General features: G+C 43.4%; 1 protein-coding gene across 1 annotated transcript in view; it reads right to left on the reverse strand.

The window, feature by feature from the left end:
- Nucleotides 1–1,243: 1,243 nt before the first annotated feature.
- CMTM5 (CKLF like MARVEL transmembrane domain containing 5) overlaps nucleotides 1,244–12,913 on the reverse strand; it is a 48,664-nt gene continuing 36,994 nt past the window's right edge. The window contains exons 4-5 of the mRNA XM_040354468.1: nucleotides 4,990–5,077; nucleotides 1,244–1,510 (exon numbers count right to left, since the gene is read on the reverse strand). Of these exons, the coding sequence (XP_040210402.1) occupies nucleotides 1,494–1,510; nucleotides 4,990–5,077 (105 nt within the window). The 3' untranslated portion in view covers nucleotides 1,244–1,493. The remainder of the gene's footprint in view (nucleotides 1,511–4,989; nucleotides 5,078–12,913) is intronic.

Consider the following 12,913-nt stretch of genomic DNA (forward strand, 5'->3'; position numbering starts at 1 on the left):
CCCAGACTAAATGTACAACAAGAGAAAGGCACTTGGCAGCTAGATCTGACCCTTTCAAAAGGGTTCCTAATTATAGTGTAATGAGCTCAATGGCTCAGCAGTGGTGGGGTGGTGCCTGGGCCAAGGTGGAGATAGAACCATCTTCTCATTACAATGAGCAGTATGGACACTACTGGACCGCTTGCCTTGATTACATAGGCGCTCGATGGTCTTCTGCATGCAGTGCTCACATGACATTAAAAAATAATGACAACAGTGCAGATTGGGATGTAAATGGAAATGCTTGCTAACTAAAAGCACAACATTATGACAAACAACTTGTGAAAGAACGTGTAATGCTGGCCATACACTCTACGAAAAATCATACGAACGAACTTTCGAAAAACGAACGTTCAGTCGTGAGCGCAAACAATAGTGCCATCATGTAATGACCAATAAATCGTTCAGTGGACATAAATAAAAAAAAATTGGTTAGTTTTTTTTACATATACCTAGTGCAGAAAGTTCGGACGGGAAACACATTAACCTTCCCATTTATCGTTCGTTCGGCAGAAAATTTTCAAACTTGTCCTTTGTTTTTTCGGCTCAAAAACGTCCCAATGATTATAGATTTTGTGCCTATTAACTGTTCGAAAAACGAACTAACTGTCTGAACGACCAAATTTCGACCGATTTTTCGTATAGTGTATGGCCAGCATTACTCTTTCCAACAATAAAAGATTCCATATTTGGATACATTGGACAAGTACCCCTTATTAGCAAGTATATTCTTTATTTTCATGAAAATCAAGTAGTTTTAATTACCTATTTTACTCAACCTACTGTGTTTTTTGCTCAATCAACTGTCCTTAAATACTGTATAAATACTGTATTTATTGGCGTATAACACTCACTTTTTTACCCTGAAAATAGAGGATAAACTGTGTCTGCAGGGGGCTGGGGAAAGTTTTTTTCCTAAAACTTCCCTCTTAAAGCTAGGGTGCATGTTATACGCCGGTAAATACGGTACTTACTGTATTTATTGGCATATAACACTCCCTTTTTTACCCTGAAAATAGAGGGTAAACTGTGCCTGCGTGTTATAAGCAGGGGGTTGTGGAAAGTGTTTTCCCTGAAACTTCCCTCTTAAAGTTAGGGTGCATGTTATACGCCTATGCGTGTTATACGCCGATAAATACGATAATTTCCTGCATATTTGGCAAGTCACCATAATTGAAATAAAACCTACTACAGCACCAGAGTCTTATATACAGAAGAATCACACGTTTTATTAGGTACACATTTATATAACCTAAACATTGTATTGCTCTTTGTAACAAATTGCTTTAGTTGTTTTGGCTCATCACGGGAGTGTAAAACATATATACTGGGAATCTAGAATAAGTTTAAGATGTGACAAGGTTTAAATTCATTATGGTTTAAAAATGAACCACACAAAATTAAAATGCCCAGGTCATATTCCAGAGTCTGATATTAGTCTTGGTGCATGGTCCTCACACATCAGCAGCACCTACAACACAGAAAATGTATCTAGGATAAGCAATATATAACAGAAAATACAGAATGCAGTACCATTTTCAGGTCTATTTTAAGAGACAATATAGTGTATTATCTGTGAACACAATTTCAGTTACAATTGCTTTACCAAGGTGTAAATCCAAGGTGTAAATCTGTCATGCACCTTGGCAATTCACATTGAGGTTATGCTCCACCGAACCAACTTGTCAAAATAATCAGTAGATCTAGGGATACAGATTTTAAATTCTTCTATAAAAGTCAAGCTGGTGCCACCCCTTTCCAATCTATTTGCCTTCTTATTGGTTCTTTGGTGTGATGGGCAGCTGAGGCAGATGGGTCACTTTCAAATTAGTAGACTCCATTGGTAGAAGGGGTAAGTCAAAGCTTGAATTTTACAAGAAATTTTGAGATTTGCTTATAGCTTCATCTGTGGAACTACTGTTTTTTTAATGTGATTTTTACTGCATATGACATCAGTTTATATATTTTTATCATAAGCTCAGTTAGTATGAATTAGCCAGTGACTAGGTTCATTTTACAACTTTACCCCTAAATATTTCCGGATCAGTGGCAGAGAGGTAAGTTTCATGCACACCAGTGCACTTGGGCCACCCATTCATTCTGATACTCTTCTTAAATTTATGGAAATTAATTTAATCAATTAGGCTAAAGTCCTGTACACACGATCGGTTTGTCTGATGAAATCAGACCAATGGACCGGTTTCATCAGACAAACCGATCGTGTGTGGGCCCCATCAGTTTGTTTTCTATCTGTGAAAAAAAAATAGAACATGTTTTAAAATTCTCCTATGGATAAAAAAACGATAGAAAAAACGATCGTCTGTGTGGAAGTCCATTGGTCAAAAATCCACGCATGCTCAGAATCAAGTCGACGCATGCTCGGAAGCATTGAACTTCATTTTTCTCAGCACGTCGTAGTGTTTTACATCACCGCGTTGGACACGGTCGGATTTTTGACCGATGGTGTGTAGGCAAGACTGATGAAAGTCAGCTTCATCAGATATCCAACGACAAAAATCAATCGGGTTAGATTCCATCAGTTATCCGATCGTGTGCACAGGGCTTTAGAGTTTTGATCAGGACACCCATGTTGGACTTGTATAGTATATTTTAAGTCATGTCAATCATTGCAAGCCATTCAGGAAACAGCTAAAAAAAGTATCTAAACCCAAAAACAAAAGATGAATATACTTCTTTAGATAAGAAATGTGTTACATATTGCTCTTGGGCTTAGTTATTAACAGTCAAACAAGAAGTGAGAGGAAAACCCTACAAATTAAGAGAATTTCTTGGGGACCCAAAGGTCACCATAATTAGTGTCCCCATCGGAAGATTTCCCCTCTATTACTTTTTTAGGCACAACCCAAAATTTAGGATTTTTTTTTACTTTCGCTTACAATTATAATGGTAAACAGGACAAATATAGAGGATGATCTCTTTAACAGGGGCACATACAGCAATAAAAACTGACAAGCATTCTAATCCCTCTCCACTCAATCCAAAACAAAAAAAACGGTTTTGCCTTTAGTTATACTTCAAGCCAAAAGGTACAACTGTTTTAAATTCACAACTGAGAGTTGCTACATGTATGTGCTAATTTGTGAATAAAAATCAGCTATGTAGTTTAGATCAGTATTGATGGCATTGGGTTGATGCATGCATCACTATGTTTTCAAATAATTCCACCCCAGCATCAAATTCATGATGACAAAATTGTAGGACCTGTGAAGCCCACAGATATTAGAAAATGTTGGCACTATTCAACAAGGGAGCTTTCATATGTCTGTATGCCTATCTCGAGCACTATGTGCAAGTCGTTCTCTGCAGCATACAGAAATACCCATCATTGCGAAAGGGAGGAAAAAAAGAAGACCGCAGAAAATCATGTGACTGGCTAGAAGGCAGTGGGTAAAAAATTAAATAAAATAAATTGTGGACACTAGGTATCCTCTATAAATGATACTATCACTGCAAAAATCTTAGAGGCAAGGTTATGAGGGTTCTTACATCACATCCGGTGACTGAGCTGGTTGGAACTCACGCCAATACCCTATGCGGGAGAAGGCAGCCGGCGGCCATAACAAACACTGCTGAGATCGCTGGGTGCTTAAGCACAGGACAATGTGAGTTTATTCCTATCTTTGTCATTTTAAATATTTTTCCTATTAAAACAGGGTCACGCTAAGAAGGGTGTGTTTGATCTCTTTTTTGGAGTACTATACTGGAACCAAGGAGAGTTGGAGAGGAGAGGGGACTTGACAGCCCACATTAAGGGGAGTTTATCTGGGCATAAGCTGACCCACAAAACACTGGGTCTTTGAGTCTGTTAAGTGTCAGTGTGGAGTGACACTAAAGGTTTGAATATTTTTTTAAATAACAAACATGTCATACTTACCTCCACTGTGCAGCTCGTTTTGCACATAGTGGCCCCAATCCTTGTCTTCTGGGGTCGCTCGCGGCTGTCTCGGCTCCTCCCCGCTTCTGATAACCCCCTCTGGGAAGCGCTCTCCCAAGGGGGTTACCTTGTGTGCGCGTTCCCGACTACATAGCCATCGACTACAGGACTCAGCCCCCCCCCTTGTGTCATTGGAGCTGATTGACAGCAGCGCGAGCCAATGGCTGCACTGCTATCAATCTATCCATTGAAGAGTCGAGATGAGCCGAGAAGGCAGTGCAAAGGAAGAGCGCGTTTGTGACGCAGGACTCAGGTAAGTAAAGGGTTCAGGTAAGTAAAACGGGGGGGCTGGGGGCCAGTGATTGTAGGATGTTTTTTCACCTTAATGCATAGGATGTATTAAGGTGAAAAAACATGAAGCTTTACAACCCCTTTAAGTGGTGGAGAAGATATATGGCACAAAGCACTTTTTATGCATCATTGGAGCACAATCGGAATATATCACTGAGCACTACAGTGGACTTGTATAAGCTGTCATATGATCTATGAGGATTTATATCACTAAGCACCAAAGTGGACTTTTATATGTTGGTATATGATCTATGAGTTTGAACAATTTGTGGTGTTGGACATATAAGGCTGCACTATAAGAGTGATTATTTGTTTTTCTAATATAGAGGGATATCACACCCTAGTAGTTTATAGAGGATACCTAGAGCCCTCAATTTATTTTATTTTATTTCAGGTTGTGTTTTGCACATACAGGGGTGGTTCAGCAGCAAGGGTAATTCCCAAAAAGGTTTAATCCACGGTGCAATAAAATACACAGTTTACACACAGTGGGGGAAAAAATGTCAAAACAAATTAATGCAGGGAGTTCTACAATGTGGAGGCTGCCCAACCTAGATGTGGGCTTTAATAGAATATACACGTTTATCAGGCAAAGAATATCATTTATTGGTTATATAGCTTACGGCCCAATAGGCAAAGTCGCTAGATATGACATTGGCACAGAGAAGATAAATTAAGCAGACAAAATGAGATTGAAAGCTTACCTCTCTCTGCTGATTTGTCGATAATCTCCGTTTTGTATATGCTGTATGCGTCATAAGCGAACACACCAACCAATATGAAGCCAAAGAGCTTGGAGGAAACCAGGAATAAGGTTAGAAGCGGGAAACGTGTCAAACAAGTAAAAAACTGATGCAATGAATAGAATATAGTTACTGGTAAAAGTATATCCCTTTAGAATCATGGCAGTTTAAAATAGGCTAAGCTGACAAAACCTTGCTTCAGGGTAAATTCGTAAGGACAGTTCAAAAGCTGTCCATAAACAGTGATTTTACAATGGGTAAATAGCTTTTTTTGCCTGTTGCCTTGTGTTAAATTTGGGATGGTCTACCTATCACCCACTACTTAAACATCTAATAAAGATTAAAAAAAAACAAGTTTAGTGAACAGAAGCCATCATCGCTAAGTAAACACAAAACAATAATGACTGGAATTAGAGGGAGCATTAACAAAAGAACAAGAAAGGAAGGAGTCATGGTCTCTGAAAGACCATAAAATACATTTCATTATAAAGTGACAGAACCTATTCGGAGATTGAGAAATATTATCAGCTGGGATCTGTCAGGTGAAAAGGTTTCTAGGTATAAATGGTTTCAAAGTATGTTTTGAATGTCTTTAGCATTTTGCAAACTGGATGGCAGCTGTGTACACCATGACTAGTTTTTAGAGTCTACTCCGCACACATACAAAACATGTAATAGCGTTGAATCCGTACAGTATTCCATATTGTTTTGAATTCTGTTGCAAAGACGTGGACAAGTATAAAAGGTATTATCCAGTTACCTGGTGATTAACCACCAACCTCAATCTGTAGTACCTCTATACTTCATATTACCAGGAGGTTATCTCAGCACAAAAAAGAGCAACCAGTAGGGCCCATCCACACCACGTCCATTGGGTTGCATTGCTTTACGCAGACCCAACCCAATGACCAATTAAATTGATTGTTTGCAATAGGCCCAGTCAACGTACTGCATTGAAGTGTCCTGGGTGAAAGAAAACACTCTACAATGCATTTTAAACACAAAATGCTGCAATAAATTATAACATTTTGGCGTCTGCTGTGGAAAAACAAGCCCATCAACAGAATGCACATCAACCCAACTGTGTAGTACAAATCGAGCCCTAATATTTAATTAAAAAAAAAGTGCACAAGATACTAAATCAGCCAGTTACTGCACACGGTGCTAAATCAATTGCAGTAAAATGATAAACACTTCTTGCAGTATTTCACAGATAAACACAACTTATGAAAGAAGTATATTTACATCTTTGCTGCCAAACTCGGATATTTGTAACATGAGGTTTTCCCCTTCTTTGAAAAGTTAAACAATACATACATTTTTAGTGGAAAAATAATGAATGCGCATATTTTTGCAGGAAAAAAAATGCATTTGTATTTATAAATGTATTATTTTTTCCTATAGGAGCCTGCAAAGCATTGTACCCACAATATGTGGATTGTGGGTGCAATTTCAGGCTTCTGTACACTCTCCCTAGAGCTTTTTTCCTTTTCCTCTGTATGGGCTTTCAGGTAGAAAGTTGCAGGAAGAGTGAATGGACTACAAGTGCGCTAATCAGCACACTCGTAGTCCATTGAGAACTATGGGCCAGATTCACAGACACTTACGTTACTCCGCGGCGGCGTAAGGTATCCCATTTACGTTACACCGCCGCAGGTTTACAGCGTAAGTGCCTGAATCACAAAGCTCTTACCTGTAAACTTGCGGCGGTGTAACGTAAATGCGCAAGCCCGCCTAATTCAAATGGGGCGGGCACCATTTAAATTAGGCGCGTTCCCGCGCCGAACGTTCTGCGCATGCTCCGTTAGGAAACTTCCCGACGTGCATTGCGCGAAATTACGGCGTCCTGACGTTTTTTTTAAATGCGACGTGCGTTACGGCGTTTCGTATTCCCGGACGTCTTACGCAAAAAAAAATTCAAAATTCGACGCGGGAACGACGGCCATGTTAAAGATAAGCCATGTTAAAGCAGGTGTAACTTTGCGACGGGTAAAAACGACTAGCGGCGACGTACGGGATTGCGACGAACGCGCGGATCTTCGTGGATCGCCGTAACTAGTCATTTACATATTCTACGCCGGCCGCTATGGAATCGCCACCTAGCGGCCAGCCTAGAATTGCATCCTAAGATCCTACGGTGTAAGTCAATTACACCTGTCGGATCTTATGGATTCTATGAATCAGTCGCATAGTTAGGACGGGCGGATCACAGAGATACGACGGCGTATCAGGAGATACGCCGTCGTATCTCTTCTGTGAATCTGGCCCTATAAGTCTGTCTGCCATGTATATCAGAGTATTAAAGTGGCGTATATTCCTTGTTGCTGGTTTGGATATTTTAGACGTAGCAGCTGCTGTCTTCCAATCCCAATGCACTAAGGCTAGCCATAGAAACATAGATTTTTTGGGGTTAAAAAAAAAATGAACAGATTCCTTCATCCACACTGTACAGATCGAATGGACAAATCTTATGCTGCGGATATTGTATTCTGAAGGTCAGGGCCAGTGTCAGAATACCCAAACTGTGGCTGCATCATCTGACAATTTCCACCTGGCTCCTAAGATTTTTCCGTTGAAGGATGCCGGACTGAAGGGAGCCAACAGGGCCATCCATGAAGCGAATTTTAACCATCATTTTCATCAGGAAAGTGATAGTGCTTGGCCATCTTAAAGTGGAACTTCAGTCATTTTTTCATCTTTTCATCTATTCAATTCTCTGCCCTTCTTGTTTTAACTTTGGATAGTAAAAAAATAAATTCTGCCAGTAAATACCTTATACAGCCCAGTTCCTGTTTCTTGTCTGGTCATTAGCTTAGGCTTATGACATCTTGCACAGCTCTCATTCTCACTCTCGTGAGAGTTTGCCAGGAAGGGGGGGGTCATAAGAGGGTCAATGACGGCTGCAGAGCTGAAAGTGTACCTCTGTGTGTCTGTATAAATCCAGGAAGTGAACAGGCAGCAGCTTCACCTGCCCACAGTTAAAATGGTTACAGCCAGACTCAGTGGAGGGAGATTTCTGCAGCATATTTGGGGCAAATACAGAATCACAGTATATATAAAATAATATGCAAAGTGGTTGAAGGGAAGCTTCAGAATGGCAAATATGTTTTTATTACAAATTATGTGAGCAGACTGCAGTTCTTCTTTAAGGTTTGGCAGGTAAAGAAAGCTGCTGTATGTACCCTGCACTCTGGTGCACTTATTTTGTTTTTTGTTTATTCACTCAGACATGAAACCACACATTAGTGGTGTAACTACAGATTCTCAGACAATAATTCAAATTCAGAGTTAGGTGTTAAATGTAAGCAAGTCTTAAAAACATCTTAGCATCCACAGGTGGTCTGCATGGCTCGTTATAATGCATAGCACCAAATGGTCACCTTTTGTCTTATAATCCATTCATCTCATCAGCATGCTTATCTCACTGCTGCCTATCTTACCACTGTTAATAAATGCTATTTGCCATTTTTCCTCCAGTTTAAAGACATATGCAGACATGAGCTAATTATCTGCCTCGACAGAAATGAACTGGGAAATGAATATCTATGGGCATTCTGCAAGTTCTGTAGACGCACCCTGGCCAGCAAATCTTGGGGCGGCATCGACCATCTGGGTTTGATTTTATTTGCTACTGTTCTAATAGGATAAGATGGGTGCCAGAGGTGTCTGCACAGTGAACATGTATACATGGTTGGGTGATAGGAAAACACATAGGGGCAGATCCTCAAAGAAATTACGCGGCGTATCTCTTGTCGAGTATGCAAATTAGCTATTTCCGATGATCCACGAACGTACAACCGGCCGTCGCATTTTTTTACGTCGTTTCCGTTCGGCTTTTTCCAGCGTATAATTAAAGCTGCTATATGGTGGCGTACTCAATGTTAAGTATGGCCGTCGTTCCCGCGTCTAATTTAAATTTTTTTACGTTGTTTGCGTAAGTCGTCCGTGAATGGGCTTTTGTACCCGCACAAGCCGTGACCAGCACAACCACACAGGTGTGAACCTAGTCTAAAAGGGAATCGGGTAAAGTGTTGACACAAACAATGGGCCAAATCCTCAAAAATTATGCCTAACTTATCTTTTCCCATTTAAGTTACACTGCCTTAAAATTTCTACCTAAGTGCCCGATCCACAAAGCACTTACCTAGAAATTTCAGGCCGTGTAACTTAAATGTCTCCGGCGCAAGGCGGTCCTCTTCTGCAGGGGGCAATGACAATTTAAATGAGGCGCGCTCCCGCGCCGGCCGTACTGCGCATGCTCGTGACGTCATTTTCCCGACGGGCAGCGCGCGAAATTACGTTACGTCGGGCTTTGTGGATTGCGACGGGACAATAAAGTTGCGTCGGGTAAAAAAAAAGTTACGCGGCGAAAAAAAAAATTAAAAATTTAAAAAAAATCGCGGCGATCGAAAAAAAGGTCTGTTTTTACAAGGTGTGACTAGTTTACACTTTGTAAAAGCAGAACTAATTTTACGTATGCAAACGTAAACTTACGCAGAAAATACAAAGCTGAAAAGCTTTGTGGATCTCCGTAAGTCCTCATTTGCATACGCAAAGCGGCATTTTCGACTCGAAATGCCCCCAGCGGCGGATGCGGTACTGCATCCTAAGATCCGACAGTGTAAGTCTCTTACAGATGTCGGATCTTCTGCCTATCTTTGGAAAACTGCTTCTGAGGATCAGTTCCAAAGATAGGCACAGGGATACGCAGGCTGAACAGCAGTTCCGCCTGCGTATCCCTTTTGAGGATTTGGCCCCTTATGTATTGTACAGGACACCGGGGGTGGGTCCTGGACGGGTGCTATACGGCACCACTGTTTGGACTATGGTCCATTTAAATAGAGGTAGAAGGTTCAGGGGGTCACCCAAAAGTGGGTGAAAAGTTCCAGGCAGGCGCTAATTCAGAGAGGACTGGCTCGCAGTCTTCTCTATCTTAATAAAGTAGTTTGGGGCCTGGAATTTTGGAGGCTCCAAAGTGTTATTTGGGTGGGATGGAGCCTCCACTCCTAAACCCTGGAAGCCAGCGCACAAGAGGTTAAAATCTCACAGACAACCACCCATTAAAGCAGGAAGTGATGCTGGAGGGAGTGAGTGAGTTGGGAGAGTGCACCTGTGAGGACAAGATGGAAGTCTGCTAGCTGCTCAGAGAGGACTTTTGAGTAGTTTGGAAGTGAAGCTGTGTCTGCAGGGAAGGTCTGGAGGACTTCTTACTAAAAACGTATGTGCCTTTCTTTTGGTTGTTTTTTCTGAAGAAAGACTTTTTCCTAAATCATGCTGGAAACAAGCAGGACTTTTGTTGTGATGTTTTGGATGCTGAAGTAAAGCTTTATTTTGTTTTGTTTGGTCACCAATAAAGACCCTTTGCTTTACTGACACGGTTTTACGCACTTGTCTCGCGGAGCTTAAAGACCCCCAAAGTTTACAATTGGTGGCGAATGCGGGCAAAGTGCATTTGCAGGCGCAAAAACAGTTTAAAACTGACATTTAAAGAGACAGTATACTTATGGCATGTCTTGGGTGAAGTCAGCCCAGGCGTTACAAACAGCAGACAAAGGAATGGAGGAGGTCGTTAAGGCTTTGGCACAAGCCACTGTGACCCAGCAGCAAGCCACTGTGACCCAGCAGCAAGCCACTGTGGCCCAGCAGCAAGCGTCAGCAGAGTCAAACCGTCGCCATGAGGAAGCGATGGCTCAGCAGCAGCAGGCCCTGGCACAGGCTATAGCTGCGCAGCAGGAAAATACACGGCTGCTATGTGCCCAGTTTACGGCCCAGCAGGAGTCCACTCAAGCACAGGTGGCTGCCTTGCAGGAGGCCGTATAGCAGCTGGCTCAGGGACAAGCGCAAGCGGTCGTTGCCGTTAGCAACCCAGTGTCTGTTAGAGCCAGCCATTTTTTGCAGAAACTAACACCCAGCGATGACGTGGAAGCCTTTCTTACCACCTTTGAAAGGATAGCAGAGAGAGAAGCGTGGCCCCGGGACCAATGGGCCGGCATTATATCGCCTTTTCTCACTTGTGACCCGCAAAAGGCCTATTTTGACCTCCCAGCTGAGCACATCAAAGACTATGAACGTCTAAAAGCTGAAATCCTGGCCCGCCTGGGAGTGACCACAGCTGTCCGGGCTCAGAGGGTGCATCGCTGGCGGTACAAATCGGACCAACCACCCAGGTCCCAGATGCATGAACTAATTCAGTTAGTTAAAAAATGGCTGCAGCCAGAAAAGTTGTCAGGTCCACAAATGGTGGAACGAGTGGTGATGGACCGGTACCTACGGTCCCTACAAGATGACCTACAGCGCTGGGTAAGCCATGGAAACCCTACTAATGCTGACCAGCTGATCGAGCTGGTTGAACGGTATACCGTGGTGGAGGACCTGCTTGGGCCTGCCAAGCGTCGAGAACCCACGCCAAGGACACCCAGACCAGCCACCAACCTGAGGAGAGAAGCCTTGCCAGATGTTGGCGTCCGCAGGTTTACACCATCTGCCCTAGAACCACGGAGGTCGGTTCCTGTACCAAAGATGGGAGACATACAATGTTGGCGATGTCAGTCCTGGGGGCATACCCGGGCACAATGCCCACTGCAGGAGGAGCCTATGGAGTGCGGAACTGGTCGGAGAAGCTCCTTCTATGTGCGAAGTGTGTGTACCACTCATCTTGACCTGGCTGCAGGACGGTTTGAGTGTGAAGTGTGGGTGAACCACCTTCCTGCCAGGGCCCTACTGGACTCCGGTAGCATGGTAACATTAGTACATGCCAGGGTACTTGGGAGGCTTAGACCAGTGACTAAAACTCTTCGGGTGGTATGCATTCATGGGGATACCAAGGAGTACCCCTTGGTTCCGGTGACTGTCTCTTATGGCCATGCCTCAGTTACACAGTAGGTCGGGGTGGTAAACAGTTTAATTCATGACATCATAGTGGGGCGGGAGTGTCCACTATTTCTGGAACTATGGAACGAAGTGCAAATGGCACCACCAGGGGAACTGGGGGCACTGGGCCTGGAAGGGACAGGGTCCGAGGGGTCCGGAGCTGAAATACACCCCTCTGATATAGAAATACCTACCATTGATAATGAAGTCGCAGGGAATGCTAATGTGGAGGATAATGCCCCTGACCCAGGTCTTAAACCCGGGTTGATCTCTGAGGTGGGGGAGGTCTTCCCATTACAAGTCATGCTGGGGGAGGATGACGAGGAGCTCTCCCCGGTTGAGGAGGATAAAAGGAAAACATCCTCAAGGCCAGTACATCCAGATCTAGACGTGTCCAGAGGTGCATTTGGTACCGCCCAATTACGGGACCCTGCCTTGGTCAATGCTCGAGAGCAGGTTTCTGTTGTTGATGGGGTCCCACAAATGCCAGATGCAGACCAGAGGTTCCCTCACTTTGCGTTGAAGGGGGACTTACTGTATCGAGTGGCTGAGAGCCGAGGGGAAACTATAGAGCAGTTGCTGGTTCCCCAACCGTATAGGCGGATGCTCCTCGATCTAGCCCACAACGATGCACTGGGAGGACACCTGGGGGCGGAGAAAACAGAGGCCAGGATAAACGACCGGTTTTATTGGCCAGGGTTGAAGGCCGAGGTTAAAAGATACTGGGCGTCTTGTCCCATTTGCCAGTTAACCGCCCCAGTGCCACACTATAGAAACCCTCTGGTGCCCTTGCCGATTATCGAAGTCCCGTTTGAACGGATCGCTATGGATCTGGTGGGACCCCTGGTAAAGTCGGCACGGGGCCACCAATACATATTGGTCATCCTAGATTACGCAACTAGGTATCCAGAAGCTGTCCCTTTGAGGAAAGCCTCCTCTAAGGCCATCGCCAGGGAGTTGTTTCAAATGTTCTCACGAACTGGGTTCCCCAAAGAGATCCTGACAGACCAGGGTA

This window comes from Rana temporaria, chromosome 1 (genome assembly GCF_905171775.1).
Source record: "Rana temporaria chromosome 1, aRanTem1.1, whole genome shotgun sequence".
Classification (NCBI taxonomy): Eukaryota; Metazoa; Chordata; class Amphibia; order Anura; family Ranidae; genus Rana; species Rana temporaria.